At 46.5% G+C, this 16,097-nt stretch overlaps 1 protein-coding gene across 1 annotated transcript in view; it reads left to right on the top strand.

The window, feature by feature from the left end:
- Positions 1–2,831: 2,831 nt before the first annotated feature.
- TRPM1 (transient receptor potential cation channel subfamily M member 1) overlaps positions 2,832–16,097 on the top strand; it is a 102,115-nt gene continuing 88,849 nt past the window's right edge. The window contains 3 exon segments of the mRNA XM_039217193.1: positions 2,832–2,974; positions 6,554–6,624; positions 6,627–6,691. Coding sequence (XP_039073124.1) covers positions 2,832–2,974; positions 6,554–6,624; positions 6,627–6,691 — 279 coding nt within the window.

Here is a 16,097-nt window from a genome sequence, read left to right as displayed (position 1 = left end):
TCTCCTTTGAGGGGAATCCAAACCAATACCCCAGAGACAGAGTGAGAGTACTGGCTCCATGCCAGGCTCCCTCCACCTGGTTGCCACTGCCTTCTCAGGGGTCCACACAGGTGACCACACAGGTCACTGCCCCAGATACTCTCCCCAGCTGCGATCACAGGAAAGCTGCTTGTTCCCTAGGAGCTTCAGTGCCCTTATTCCTTACAGGAATGCAGAAATGCGTCACCTCTGAGGCTGGATGACCAATCAAATAGGTCACTACACAAATGGAAGGTTCTGGCACCAGCTAACTGCCCTAGGTGTATTCCTCATCATTAGTATCAGTGCGATTATCAATGGTTCACATTGCTCACTAGATATATAACAATCCTCACATGCTGACAGTGTGACTATAGTTCTCATGCATCATTTCCTAGTGCTGGGTCTTTCCAGATGCCATGCCCAGAGGAGGAGACCACCTGGAAAGGAGAACTCTGCTCAGGATCCCCTCCCTCCCCCAGCTCTGGCTCAGCGCCAGCCAATGGAAATATAATGTGAGCCACATATATCATTTTAAAGTTTGTCGTAGTCACTTTGGGGCACCTGGGTGGCTCATTGAGTTAAATCTCTGACTCTTGGTTTGAGCTCAGGTCATGATCTCAGGGTTTATGAGTTCAAGCCCCCCTTTGGCCTCTGCACTGACACACAGAGCCTACTTGGGATTCTCTCTCTCCCTCTCTCTCTCTGCCCCTCCCCTCTCTCTCTCTCTTTCTCAAAGTAAGTAAAAACATTCAAAGATGTTTTTTATAAGTAAAAATAAAGTTTCTAGCAGTTACTTAAAAACTAAATAGAAATGGGTGAAAAAAATTAATGCTACATTTGATTCACCCCCAAACATCCAAACTATCATTGCAATATGCAATTAATATGAAATCATTATTGGGGTGCCTGCGTAGCTCAGTCCACTGGGTGGCCGACTTCGGCTCAGGTCATGATCTCATGGTTCGTGGTTGGAGCCCCGCATCCGGCTCTGTGCTGACAGCTAGCTCAGAGCCTGGAGCCTGTTTCAGATTCTGTATCTCCCTCTCTCTCTAACCTTCCCCTGCTCATGCTGTCTCTCTCTCTCTCAGAAATAAATAAAACATTAAAAAAATTTTTTTAATATGAAATCATTATAACCGGTCTTGGCCACCTTATGTGTTGTGTGCTCCAAGCACACTGCATTTCAGACTAGATGAATTTCAGGTTGTTGATGGGCAGCCACATGTGGCTCAGGCCACCACGTGACACATGGCAGTTCTAGGTTGCCTGCCTCAGTGTGCCAGCTCCGGGGAGGAGGTGTGCTCGCTTCTGGAAGGCTCAGAATCTCATTCTCTCATGTTATCTGACCCCAGAAAGGGCCTATTTGGCAACAATAGCGCCCATTGGCTGGAAGGCACTGACTGGCCGGCTGGGGTGGGGCTGCTCACTGCACTGAACACCAAGTTTCTCTACTTTGTAACCACGATGGGACATGAGTATGTTGCTAGCGAAGGCGAGATACTCACCTGCGCTGTGGGGCCTCCCAGCTTCTCCTAATTTGATTCTTGATGTCTCACCTGCCTCCATAATTCTGTCTCTACCTGTGTCATCCAAAAAACTGCCATTGCAGAGCCCCTCTGGCCCCTGGAGGAACTCCTGCTAAAAGCCGTGAGTCTATCTAGAGCCGACCATGAGTGTGCAAGGAAAACAACCCTGCCGTTGGGCCCGAGCTGCCACTGGGTGGGTGCTGCCCTCTGCCCCCAGGCCGAGTGCACCAGCAAAACATGGGTGAAGTCACGCTTCACCCCTACTCTCGTGGGACATGGTTGTCCATCTCTGATGGGCACAGACCTGACGGAAGCTGATGAAAGCAAAGGACAGACTCCCTCCACTGAAAATGCCCCAGTCTACCTGCACAGTCCAGGATCATCTCTGGAGGCCTGAGCCCCCTGGCTGTCCTCCAGGTGTGGGAGTGAGCTCCTGCAGCTTGGTGGTGGGGACATGGTCGCAGGCTCAGGCTGCACCCCAACCAGGGCTCTGTGGGGCGAACTTACATTCCTGCTCCACCTCACATGCTCACTCAGGGGCCTTAGTGTTCTCATCTATGAAATGGAAACTGCCATAACTGCTCCTGCATCCAGGCTGTCTGCATTTCTGTGCACTCTCCTGGGAGATGAGAGAGGCTCCTCTGGGAGACCCACAAATGTGTAGGGAGACCCAATCCCCCACCTAGGGTGTCCTATGGAGGAAATTTCAGGGTTTGGGTTATCTCTTTCCTGCTAAACTGAGAAAGTTCACTGAAAGCTGGAATAACCATGCACATTCTTACAACACAGCCCGCATGGTGGTTTCAGGGTGACTGCAGACATGGGTCATGTAGGCTGCTGGTAGGATGGGGACAGTGGGAGTTGGGAACACCCGGATGGGGACGAGAGTCATGCGGGACTCACACTGCATGCATACTAGAGTTCACCTCGACCTCTGGCTCAACCTCAGATGATTTGAGAAAGGATTACGGATGATTAGTGCCATGTGCTGCCTTTTCCCAGCTCCCCGGGGCCCGGGCACTGCCCGCCTGATGAGGGGCTTCTGAAAGAACGATTATGTCCAATTGTCTCAATTATGCAAACCATGCTGACATTTCTAGCAGGGGGAGGACTGGCGGTGGGGGGGAGGGTCACTTCAAAGGGAAAGTTCTGGCTCCCCCCACCTCTCTCAGATCCCAAGGCTGTTTTCATGGCCTCCCACACTGAGCAGCCTGGCAACATGGGGCCCTGGTTTCTTTTTCTGGCCTGGGAGCGAGGTCATGGGGCCATTGCCTCACCAGGATCATGAGGGGCCCGGCACGGGCACTCACATGCTCCTCATGTGGACTTCTCCTCTTAAAGGGTGGGCCCTCATCAGCCAGCTTCCTGCCTGGCCAGAGGAGGAAGCTGGAGGCCAGGCTGGACCCTCACTGCTCCGCCACTATAGCAGGTAAACTTAGGTGGGGCCAAGCGCGGCTGCAAGGAAGCTTGGGTGGGAGGCTCTGCTTCCTGGGGCCTGTTTCTCCTCTGCTGCTGAGGCTGGCTGGATAGGGGGTATCTGTGCTCAGCTGACAAGGCCTCCAGGATGATTCCCTGAGAGAAGGAGCCCTGTGTCAGCTGGCCAACACCAGGCTGCACTGAGATGAGGCTCCTTCAGAGCTGGCTTCTAAACATAGGTGCCAGGGGTCTGCAGAGAAGCCCCAGCTCCAGAGCTCAGCCTCCTTGCTGATTACTGTTACTTCTCAAGAGTCTTACCTCTATCCCTGTGCTTCCTAGAGAGTGTGCCTCTTCCCGTAAGAACTCGCGATCACTAAAGTTCTTCCAGGGTGGGGGGCAGGGGTTATACCTATAAGCCTTCATCAGCCGATATTTCAACCATTAGTTAAAACTTTGGCGGGGGGTGGGGCTGGGGGAAGCTCAGGAAAAAGAGGTTCTACTACACAGGGCTGTGAAGGGAGGTGGGGATTCCCTCTCACTGCCAGTGGGAAGTGAGAATTGGTTTCTGGAAGGCAGTTCAGTAATATGTACCCAAGTACAATTCTACATCTAGGAATCCATTCTGAGGAAAGAATCCTGAAGGTAGGCCAAGATTTACGTGGCATTGTTTACTATAGTGAGACACAGGAATAACCTGAATGTCCAAAACAGACGAGTGGGTACATAAACCATGGTCTATCCATGGATGAAATATAATGCAGCCACTTGCAAAAGGACAGAGAAGAATGTATAATGACAATGTGCAGAATGAACATGCTTCTCGTTACATGCACACTCACACACATGTCTAATCATTTCCCAGAAAGAAAAAAAAAACCCTAAGAATACACTGAAAGTCTATCTGTTGTTATTTTAGGATGAAGGCCATATGGGAAATGTTTATTTATTCCTTGGTAGATTTGTATATTTCCTCTTCTTCTTTTACTTTAATCATTTTCTATAACAAATACATTTTCCTTTTGTTACCAGAAATTACACCTTTTTTCTAAACCTTAGAAAAAAGTAGCAGAAATAATGAGGAGCAGAGGGGGCCGGGGGTGGGGAAGAATGGAAATGTTTACAGGAGTCATTCCTGGGTTGACCAGGAATAGGAACTGAAAATGAGGGAGGGCAGAGAGGTAGGGAGGAAAAATATATGACAAATTTGCTCTGTCTGAATTAAATATTTAGGGAGGAATTAAAAAGGACACCAGCCTCTCTGGGAGCAGGCTTCATACGGGTTTGAATTTCAGAAAAGATTGTCTTTGGCAATCTTTATCAAATATCATTCTGCACACTACCTAACAGCAGTTTTAATTCATGGCATTTGCAATGGTATTTATAGCATAAATTTGCCACTCTCTGCAGTGTATTTCAGGCTCCAGAAAATGCAATTGGAAACCTCAACTAATGTTGAATGTGTTTGCTGTAATTGTTTGTGTTTTGTTGATTATTTTCTAGGAGAAGTCTGGAATTTTGCTTGGTTTGGCTCTTTGCAACCCCACTTACTTGCTTTGCAAAGTTGATAAGTACATGAAACAATGATTTTCAGGCATTTTAAGTGGCTAGTCATCTTTGTACTCAACTAAGTGAAAACAAAACACACTTTCCATTAACTTAAAATCCTCTTACTTGGAGCACTTGATATTTTTAGAAATCTCTCTTTTGCTTTGATTGAAAATGTTTTCAAGATGTCCTCTAATTTGTGTGTGTGTGTGTGTGTGTGTGTGTGTGTGTGTGTGTGTGTGCACGACAAATTCTGGACCTGGGAAAATAGAGGCCCCATCCAGGGGAATAATGGAACCCAATCCCTGATTCTCTTCCATGACCTAGAGGTTAATGAGGTTCAGCATCTTAACACCTCCATTTAAAAGGTAGTAGCCAGAGACATGCTGATATGCAAAGGGACCTAGGCAGTCAGTGGCTGCTATGCCCCTCATTTTCTAGTTCTATTAGACTCTGCAATCAGTGAATGAATTACAGCATCCACTGGGAGCAACCAGGGTCCAGGAAATGGTTGGTTTATTGCCCCAGACACACATCACATACAGGAGCAATTTTCCCAGGCTCCCACAGAAAACACTTAGCACAATTTATCTTGCTATTTTCCAGAAACCATGCCTTCAATTGCTTTCAGTGTCAGGGGTAAGAATGCATTTCCAATCCTAAGGATGGGTTAAAGAAAACAAGCTAATGACAGCTCACAGCTCACCCCTCCCCAGCTGCCAGGGTCTTCTTGTTACTGTATGCCTCCCCACTCTCCTACCCCCCACTGCTTCTGGCACTCACCCAACCTGGTCTGCTATCCCCATGAATGTGGCAGGGAGACAGGTGTTCTGTGTTCATTCCTTAAGTGTTAGTCATGCTTGATATGGCCCAAGGTAAAATTAAAGCTGAATTGGCAGGTGGCCTCTCTCCATGGACCATGGGTCCTCCCTGGAGATAGGGTACTGGGAAGGGCAAATTTGTCAGGCATGGTGAGGTGGAAAGCACGCTATCCAGGAGTCACGGCAACAGCATCCTTTCTCTGTTAATCATTGGAGAGGTAATACACAAATATATAAAGTTGTACAACCATGCAGAAGAGGCAGGTGAAGGTCCTAACACCCCCACCCCCACTGATTAACACATCTGATGGTTTGATGTATATTGTTCTAAACTAGTGCCAAACAGTGAACTGTGCCACAGACATAACTTTAAATTGTAGAGTAGCTGTGTTAAAAAAAAAAAAAAAAGGAAAACCATGTTAACATAAGTGAAACTAATTTTAGAACTTATTTAACTCAATATATCTCAACTCTTTTCATTTCAACATGTGCTAAAAAACTTATTAATGATGTCTTTTATGTCATTTTTTTGTACTTCAAAATTCAGCCAAATACTACCCCCAACCCCCGCTTTTTTTTGACTCTAATGTCAGACATAAAAAATGGTAGTTTGCTGTCTCATACTTGAATTCACAGCATAACTCAGTTAAGATGGGCCAAATTTCAGGTGGTTAGTAGCTACATATAGCCAATGGCTACTAAGTTGGGCAACATAGCTGTAGACCTTTGCATATCAAGGTTTGTTCTTGTACACCTGGATCAGGCCAGAAAGATCTTACCACAACTTTTGTGTCCAACTAATGATAGATATATTTACACTTTAGAACTTAAAGTTCTACTTTAAAGTATTTGATAGTTGCACAGTCCATGACCATCATTGGTTTAATGATTTCTCAAAGGAGATGAAAATAAAATTGGATGCTCCTAATTTTTCACTCAGTTCAAAATATACTGGAACAAACATCTATATTGCCTTTGCACATTTGAAAGTATTTCCAGATAATAAACCCCTAGAAGTGGATGAGCTGGGTTAAAGCATATGTTTGCTTGACAGATACTGCCCAGATCCCCTCCAAAAACATGCTGCCAGGAGTCTGTGAGAGAGAAGCAGATTCTTAACCAAAGAGGCCACCAGCTAGCTTGGAGTTTGGACTTTGGTTCCCTTAGATGTAAAACCGAGGAGTTGGGCTAACCCTTCCTTGTTTCTTAAATGCCTGCTTCTGTGGCTCAAATGTTGGTGGTTCCAGCCCATCTCTTTGGTGGGTAGGATGGTGCATGGGTGAGAGCTCCCTGTTCACTATCGGCAGAACAAGACCAGAGAGGCCGATCAGCAAACAAAGCCTCTCATGCACCTTGTCTGAGGTCAGCAGAAAACTCTCAATGAAGACCCAAGCTCCTATTTTTTTGTAGTTACTATTACACTGCCTTTCTTTAATATGATGTTGTCTGCTAAGTGCTGTCACAGCAAATGAGCAGAGCAACAAGGAGCAGCCCCAGCAGCCTGGCTCCTGAGCTGGCTGCCTCAGGCATCATGTTGAGCTACATCAGCTTCACTCCCACTGGTGTGCCACCAGTGTCCTTCCCCACCGTGGTGGCCCCAGCAACATCACAGCCCCTGAGGGATACAGTCCTTGTTTGTACACACTGTCAATGTTGTGGGGCACCTTTGCAGGTTCTGGGAGTCCTGAGAGAGGAAGTCCACCTAGAGAGTAGCAAAGGACCACTGAAAAGGAGAGGGTGCCCCCCATGGGAGCCAGATGGGTCCTGGGAGGTCAGCCTTGGTCTTCCAATCCTCTCTCTTGTAAGCAATGGGCTGCGCCCTCCCAGACAGGGAAGACCAAACTGGGCTCTCAGGTAATGTCCCAGAGGCCCTATACACAGTGGCTTTCCAACTACCTTGCCCTCCTGAACAAGCCAGCCAGGAGGGGAGGTGCAGAGGGGGCACCTGAGACCCTTGTGGCAATCCCTTGGTTCCCAATCAGGGAGGAGCTAATGATGGGGGGAAGGGAAGATTCATCCATCCATCCCCATTCCTCCCCAGCTGTATGGGATTGAGTCTTCCAACCAGGGGCATGCAGTGTCTTAGCATTTATCCAGACCTTCTTACCTTCCTTCAGCAGTCTTACAGTTTTCAGTGTACAAGTCTTTCACCTCCTTGCTTAAACATTTTCCCAGGTATTTTATTCTTTTTAATGTTATTATCAACGAGATTGTTTTCTTAATTTCCTTTTTGGATTCTTCACTGCTGGTGTTTGGAAACGCAACTGATTTTGGAGTAATGATCTTGTACTCTGAAACTTCACTAAGTTTAGTTACTAGCGGTAGCAGGGTTTTTGTGGATTCTTTCAGAGGTTTGCTTTGTTTTATTTGGACTTTATCTGTATTCCTAAACAATATATTGTTTAGCTTTGTTTGCTTTTGAACTTTACATAAACAGACTCACACTGTGTGTCCCCTTGGGGACTTGTTTCTTTTGCTCTGTGTTATGCTTTGAGAGCCATTCATATGGTATGGTTTGTCTGTTCCTGTTGCCATATAGTATTTCCTTGTGTGAATGTGTGGGGATGGACTTACAGGTCCCACTACAGCTGGGCAGCAGGGTTGCTGTCTGTTGGGGCTCTCGTGAATGGTGCCACGGGAACATGTGTGTGGGGTACACATGTGCATGAGCCAATTTGGGGATAAACCTCAGCATAGAATTGATAGACTCAAGCTTGTGGCTGCTCTGCTTCCCCAAACAATACCAAAAGGCCTTCTGTCCTCCTTAAAAGGAGGAGGTCAGAAGCATCTGCCCATTTTGGAAAAAGCATTTAGAATCAGCCAGAGGAGACTGATGTGTGACGAGGGACTAGGCTGTGCATAGGAATCAAGAACAGCTGCCTGGCATGAAGCCAGCCAGGACTGGTGGCTTCACCATGACTTGGTCTCCTCTCTTGGTGCCTGTTCACCTCCCAGGGTCCCTACCAAAGCCCTAACCCCTCTACTGTCTCAGTTTCCTCATCTTTATATTTTTTAATATATTTTTTAATTTTTTAATGTTTTATTTATTTCTAGGAGAGAGAGAGAGACAGCATGAGCAGGGGAGGGTCAGAGAGAGAGAGGGAGATGCAGAATCTGAAACAGGCTCCAGGCTCTGAGCTGGCAGTCAGCACAGAGCCCGATGCGGGGCTCGAACCCATAAACCGCGAGATCATGACCTAAGCAAAAGTTGGACACTTAAACGACTAAGCCACCCAGGCGCCCCAGTTTCCTCATCTTTAAAACCACAGTGAGGGGAGCACATTTTCTCTGCAGACCTCTTCCCCCCAACAACCACTGCATCTCAGTTCTATGTGGCAGTCACTGTGACCACACTCAGAAATGGGATCCGGTGCTCTGCCTTCTTCCTGCTATTTCCTCTTCCAGGAGCACCTTTCTCCTTTGCTCTTGCACCCAAATTTATCTCAGCCTTCAAGGATGAGCCAAACACACCCTCCCTGTTTTCCCCACCTCGTAAGTTCCACCCCAAGGAAAAGTACTTGTCCCCCCACACCATGCTCAACTACACAGTGCCAGTGTGCCCACCTGGGAGCTCCCAAGGGCCGTGTGCACTCAGTACAACAGCAGAGCCTACCAGGTAAGGGGGCTTCATAAACTACTAGTGTGAAATACACAAATGCTGGCTTCCTCTCATGTCACACAAGACACTCTGGGGCTACAGAGGTCCCACTGAACTTTTGAAGACACATTTCCTCTGACATAACTCTCCCAAGTTTTAAATGCTGAGCTGTGTGTGGGAACACTTATCTATAAATACATGAGCAGCCCAGACACTGGCCATGAGTCATGGGTCACTACAGACCACAGTGGTCAAGATAGACCTAGAGGAACACAGTGAATGAGAATCCCATTTGGGATGCTCAGCCGTGCCCCCTCCTCCACACACAGCCCCCCACCCATCTCTACACAGCTCCCACCCTAGTCCTCACTTCCCAGAGTGGTCCCTGCAGGAGTGACCATCATTACCAGACCCCTCATGTCTTTCTCAAATTGTAACAGAACTCAAGGGGTTTGCCACTTGGGGTCCAGCAAATTGAACACAACCCAAGGAACCATTGAAAGCAAAGAACTTTTTATTATTTGTTGTGAGTGAGAAGACAGGGAGATGGCTCTCAAAGCATTGTCTTCCTGTGGAGTTAGAACAGGAAGCTTTTATTCAGTGTGTTAGGGGTCAAGGGAGGGAGCTTGCATATACATTAAGGTTCTTTGCACTTTGGTTCAATTCTGTAAGCCTAACCTGTCAATGTGCTAGTGCGTACATTGTATGTTTGAAAAATGGTGGAAACTCCACTGACAGGAGGAGATCTTAGTATTATATATAGCTAAAGGTAACTTCAGGACAACTCATGGGTGAGGGAGGTGCTTCTGTGCAGGTCCTCAGCTACAATCTGGCTCAAACTGGCTCATGTAAGGGGCTGTCAGGCGAGACCCATCTAGCAAGGGGCTCTCAGGTGAAACACCTGGCTGGGTGCCTCCTTGGCTGGAACTGTTGGTTTTGCAAAACAAAGCACATGGCTTCACTGCTTATTCTCCTTCCCCACCTCCCTTCTGCTAATAGCGCCCAGGCCTCTCTTATTTGAGTAACTCCCCTTTGCATCCTAGCTAACAAAATCTATCTCATCCTGGTTCTCAGTCTCCAGGAGGTGACTATTGCAAACTAGCCAATCTGCTGCACAGGCACTACTGAAATATGAGAGGTGCTTGCCAATTAATGCGGTGCACAATGGTCCCCAGGAACTGCAGGAAACTGACTTAGCATGGATGATAATATTATCGGCACAGAGCTGCTATGAGGACAGGGAAGGGGAATACTGGTAAAAGAAAATCTTGGAAAACCACAAACCAAGATTTGTGTCTGACATTCTTAAGGGATGATGAGTGAGCTGTGAGTTTGGAAGGGAATGATCTCTGTTTCATCAAAGTGTCCCTGATCTTGAGGATAGCTGGCCAGGCCTGGGCTTGACTCTTAGCCCCGCCATCCCATGGGCTCCCTGCTTCCTCTGCCATTGACCGGTGAATTAAGAACAATGTATTCCAATGTCTACCAACCCTACCTGACAGATCCTGGGCATTTAGATGGAAGCTGAAATCTTACCCTTGTTACACTTCATTCAGCTCGTGATTACCTAAGACACTCAAAAACTATTTACTGAATACCTATCTCTGCCAGACAATAGGCTTGAGGTTTTTCACACTAAACTGTATTTAATCCTTACAACAATCCCACCTAACCAGCAAGATAATTGAGGCTCAGGAAAGTTAAATAAATTGGCCACAGTCATAAAGATAAAAAACAGGGGCACCTGGGTGGCTCAGTTGGTTAAGCATCGCATTCTTGATTTCAGCTCAGGTCATGATCTCAAGGTTCATGGGTTTGAGCCCTGTATCAGGCTCTGCACTGATAGTCCAGAGTCAGCTTAGGATTCTCTCTCTTTTCCCCTTTCTCTGCTACCCCTGCACACACACACACACACACACACCACACACACAAACACACACACTCTCTCTCTCTAAATAAATAAATAATAAACAAGCTTAAAGAAAAGAAAAGAAACAGTGAATCTGGGAGCTGACTTAAGTATGGCAAATCCAGAGTCCTTTTCTCTCCACCACATCTTTTATTATATTTTTATTTTAGGGACCACCTTCAAAGACTTAACCCAAAGAAATGACTTTAATAGTAAAACTTACAAGCACCAGCGCAAGCCCACTGGGAAGATTTCAGGGTATGACTCCACAAGGAATATGGCCAGGAGGCGTTGCCTCCTGGTGGTGCCACAGGGTGGAATCCCATGCATCTGGGTAAAGCATGAGGAAGCTCTCTGTACAACTGATATAGGCTGGCTGGGTCCAAGAACCCAGAGGGGGTCCCGCAGGATAGAAATCAAGTGCAAGCCTGGAGGAAGTGAGATCAGAGTTTACTGAAGACATAGAGCAAATACAGACAGAGTGTCTGGAAGACTCAGAAAGGAAAAGGAGACTGAGTCTTAGCTTTGCTTGGGGTCTGGGCTATTTACTGACGATGGTGATCTGGTGTATGTGTCCTCTCAGGCATCCAGGGACAGACAGAGCAAGGACAAGTGCTCAGGAGCCAGGAGTCTTGACGTCAAGGTGTCTGGAGTCAGTGGTCTTGGAAAATGTATAGGACGACCTTGCAGGTCACTTCTTAGATTGCGCTGAAAGTCTCCAAAGAAATCATTAACTCCTTGACCTTTACGAGGAGGACATACATTAAGTCATGTGTAGGAGGTGCAAGTGCTGGCATGAATAGAAGCAGCAGAAAGCAGGCCTTCCCAGGATCCCCTCAATTTCCCTATTTCACAAGGGCTCAGAAAGATGCCCACATACATCACTGAACTGTCATTTTTTAAAAGTTCTTTACAAGAGTGTTGGAATAAACAGGAGGGAATGTCTGAAAGGCACGCAGCAACTGTTAGCAGGGGGCACTGCTGGAGGCTAGGGGTTGGAGGGAAGGAAAATCACTTTTCAATTTAGACACTTCTTTTTTTTAAATGTTTATTTACTTTTGAGAGAGAGACAGAGACAGGTACAGACAGGGGAGGGGCAGAGAGAGAGGGAGACAAAGAATCTGAATCAGGCTCCAGGCTCTGAGCTGTCAGCACAGAGCCCGACGTGGGGCTGGAACTCAGGAACCATGAGATCATGACCTGAACTGAAGTCAGACGCTTAACCGACTGAGTCACCCAGGCGCCCCTCAATTTTAGACATTTCTAAATCTTTGTCATTATTCCGCTGAGCACATATTAGGTTAGGGATGCTTATGGGTTTGTTGTCGTTGTTGTTGTTTGTTTGTTTTAAATTCAAAGCAAAGGAAAAAACCACACCTCACCCCCCCCCCAGCCCATCCCCATCCCCACCCTGTGCTCCAGGCATGAAGCTTTTGAGGCCATCTCTAAAAGGAAAAGAATAGGAAACTGTGAGCTTCAAATCAAGATTCAGGTCTTGGAGAGGTGGGTGTGGGGCTCTACAGCCAAAACTTCTCTTGTGGTGGATCATGGCCCAAGCCAGTGACCCCCATGTCGTTTCATGTTACAGGGCAACTCCCAGGCCTGCTGCCACCCATATCCACTGTGCCCCATAGAATGTATCTTCTCATTATGATGCCAGGTCCACTTGTAATCAGGGCACCGGGACACAAGAGCACCAGCCTCTGGAGCTCCCACACAGACCAGGTTTGGCCGTTCCCCACTAGCAAAGTCCAAAGGCAGAGAGGTGGGTGATGGATGAAACAAGAAAGGAGTTTATTTCAGCGAGGCCAGCCCCGGGAAGACAGCAGACTAGAGTCTCAAAGACTGTCTCCTAAGGGCCTAAGGAGAATGTGGGACAAAGATCAGTGGGTGTATGCAAGCGGGCAGTGAAGTTCAAGTCATCATTGTCTTGGGGTCAAACATATGGGGGCTCGCTGGAGTCAGGACAGAATTTATTGCACTTCCCATCACCGGATGATTTGCCCACCGGGTCTTTTGCCTGAGTTAAGAGAGAAGCTGGAAAGAAGAACTTAATCAGTTAGAAAGTACAGGCTAAGGTCAAAATGGAGGTAGTTGAAGTCCTCTGTCACAATCCCCACAGGCCTCCTCCCTGTCCCCCAGCATCTGTGTGGGCCACCGAGGGCCAACCTGCCATGGTTACCAGTGACCTGTTGTGGGCACCATGCTGAGCCATATTGGAGTCTGTGAGAGAAGGAACAATGAGTGCCCTATATACATTTACCAAAATATCCCCTCATGTTTAAATCATGTGGGAAAAGTAAGAACTCCACAGTCAAAAAACATGACTGTATAAAAAGCCTCACGCCACCCAACATGCTGGTATGTCACACAGTAAACCCTTGTACACTGCCCAGTGGACACATGCTGGCTGCACAGCCCAAGAGCTGTGAGCTGGTCGGAAACAACCTTCGCACAACGAGACAAGGTCTTACAAGGAGCGACAACCTGTCTTTAAAATGTTGATATTGTGATCACAATGGATTCTTGGCATTGATTTATCTTTTTTTAATTTCGTATGAAATGGGGGCACCTAGGTGGCTCAGGCAGTTGAGCGTCTGACTCTTGACTTCACTTAAAGTCATGATCTCACAATTCGAGGGTTCGAGTCCCTCATCTGGCTCTGAGCTGACAATGAGTAGCCTACTTGGGATTCTCTCTCTCTCTCTTTCAAAATAAACTTTTAAAAAACCTAATCAAAAAATAAAATTTTGAGGGCGCCTGGGTGGCTCAGTCAGTTAAGCATCCACTTGGGCTCAGGTCATGATCTTGCAGTCTGTGGGTTGAGTCCCGTTTCGGGCTCTGTGCTGACAGCTCAGAGCCTGGAGCCTGCTTCGAATTCTGTGTTTTCCTTTCTCTCTCTGCCCCTCCCCTGCTCATGCTCTGTCTCTCTCTCAAAAATAAATAAACATAAAATTTTTAAAAAATAAATAGAATTTTGTGTGAAATGTTATTTATCTTAGATACTGAATTGTGGCACCCTAGACCTGCCCATCACCCAAGAAAGGCAAAGGAGGCTCAGTAGTGCTTTGCCTGCTCAGCCATGTCAGAGCACTGGTTCCTTCCCTGGGTGTCCAGGTGCCAGCACTGACATCAGAGGCATCTCCTCCAACTTGTCTCCCCTAAACCATGAACTTGCAGTTCCTTGAGAGGTCTCGCTTGTTAGGACCCAAATAGAGCAGCGGAAAGCTGAGGGCCACATGAGCAGTGGATCTCAAAAGTTTGTTAAAGTACGGATTCTCACACCCTGATTCTGATTCCAGGGCCTGGAGTGAAACCTAGATATCTTCATTTTTTTTTAATTTATATTTAATTGTGGTAGGATATGCACAACATAAAATTTTGCATCTTAACCATTTTTAAGAGTATAGTATACTGGCATTGAGTACATTGACACTGCTGGCCAGCCATCATCACCATCTCCTCTAGAATGTTTTCATTCTCCCAAACTGAAACTCTACCCAATGAGTAGTAATTCCCCATTTCCCCTCGTCAACTCCTGGGTCCCATGACTCTTACTGCCTATCTTTACGAATTTGATTACTTTAAAAAAATTTTAATGTTTTATTTACTTCTGAGAGAGAAAGAAAGAGAGAGAGAGATAGTGTGAGCAGGGGAGGGTCAGAGACAGAGGGAGACACAGAATCTGAAACAGGCTCCAGGCTCTGAGCTGTCAGCACAGAGCCCAACGCAGGGCTCGAACCCATGAACCGTGATATCATGACCTGAGCTGAAGTCAGCCACTTAACCAACTGAGCCACCCAGGCACCCCTGAATTTGATTAGTTTAGGTACCTGATGTAAGCATTTGTCCTTTGTGACTGGTGTATTTCACTCAGCAAGGTTCATTCACGTTGTAGTGGGTGTCAGGATTTCTTTCCTTTTGAAGACTGAGAATATTCCATCATATAGATAAACCACATTTTGTTGGGTTGTTTCACCTTTTGGCTATTTTGAATAATGCTGCTGTGAACACAGGTGTACAAATATCTCCCTGAAACTCTGTTTACAATTCTTTGGAGCATATGCTCCAAAGTGGAAATACTGGATCATATGGTGATTCTAAGTTTAATTTTTGAAGAATTACCATACTGTTTTCCATTGTATCTGCTTAATTTTAGTTATTTATTTTTTAAATGTTTTAATGTTTTATTTATTTTTGAGAGAGAGATAGAGACAGCATGAGCAGAGGAGGGTCAGAGAGAGAGGAAGACACAGAATCCGAAGACAGGCTCCAGGCTCTGAGCTAGCTGTCGGCACAGAGCCTGACACAGGGCTCGAACTCACTAACCGTGAGATCATGACCTGAGCCGAAGTTGGACGTCCGACTGTCCAACTGACTGAGCCACCCAGGAGCCCCAGCTTCATTTTAAAAGGTTTATTTATTTATTTTGAGAGAGAAAGGGGGGTAGAGGGGCATAGAGAGAGGAGGAGAGAGAGAATTCCAAGTAGGCTCTGTGCTGTCAGTGTAGAGCCCGATGTGGGACTCGAACTCATGAACCATGAGATCATGACCTGAATTGAAATTAAGAGTTGGATGCCTACCTGACTGGGCCACCCAGGCACCCCTGCTCCATTTTAAAATTCCACACATAGTGCACAGTGTTCCAGTATCTCCACATCCTCACCAACACTCGTTATTTTCTGGTGTGTGTGTGTGTGTTTTAATCGTAGCCATCCTAATGGTGTGAGGTGATATCTCACTGGTTTTGATTTACCTTCCCTAATGATTACTAATACTGAGCATCTTTTCATTTGTTTGTTGGTCATCTGTATGTCTTCTTTAGAAAATGGCTAGTCCATTCCTCTGCCCATCTTTAAATCAGGATGTTTACTGTTGTTGTCATTGTTAAGTTGTAGGAGGATTTGGTTTTTTTTTTTTTTTTTACATATTCTGGATGTTGATTCTTTATCAGATACATGATTTGCAAATATTTCCTCCTGTTCCAGAGTTATCAGATACTTAACATTTTTAACTACTTCCCTGCACCATCTTTGAAGATCACAGGCACAGACCCTGTGGACCCTTTTCTAGAAGCAAGTTTCTGGGCCAAGTTCTACTGAGGAACAGGGGTTGAGAGGAAAAGATAGGGAGGAGACCTGGCTCCACTCAGGACCCAGTGGCCCATTCTAGGACAGGTAGCAGCCCTTACCTGAACACCCAAAGGCATAGGTCTCTGGCATCAGGAGGATAAGAGGCATGTAGAGTGGTGCAGGCCCTCA

This window comes from Hyaena hyaena, unplaced genomic scaffold, assembly GCF_003009895.1.
Source record: "Hyaena hyaena isolate Hyena2069 unplaced genomic scaffold, ASM300989v1 scaffold_670, whole genome shotgun sequence".
NCBI lineage: Eukaryota > Metazoa > Chordata > Mammalia > Carnivora > Hyaenidae > Hyaena > Hyaena hyaena.
Note: the sequence above shows the minus strand (reverse complement) of the source record. Positions and strands in the feature narration are given on the sequence as shown.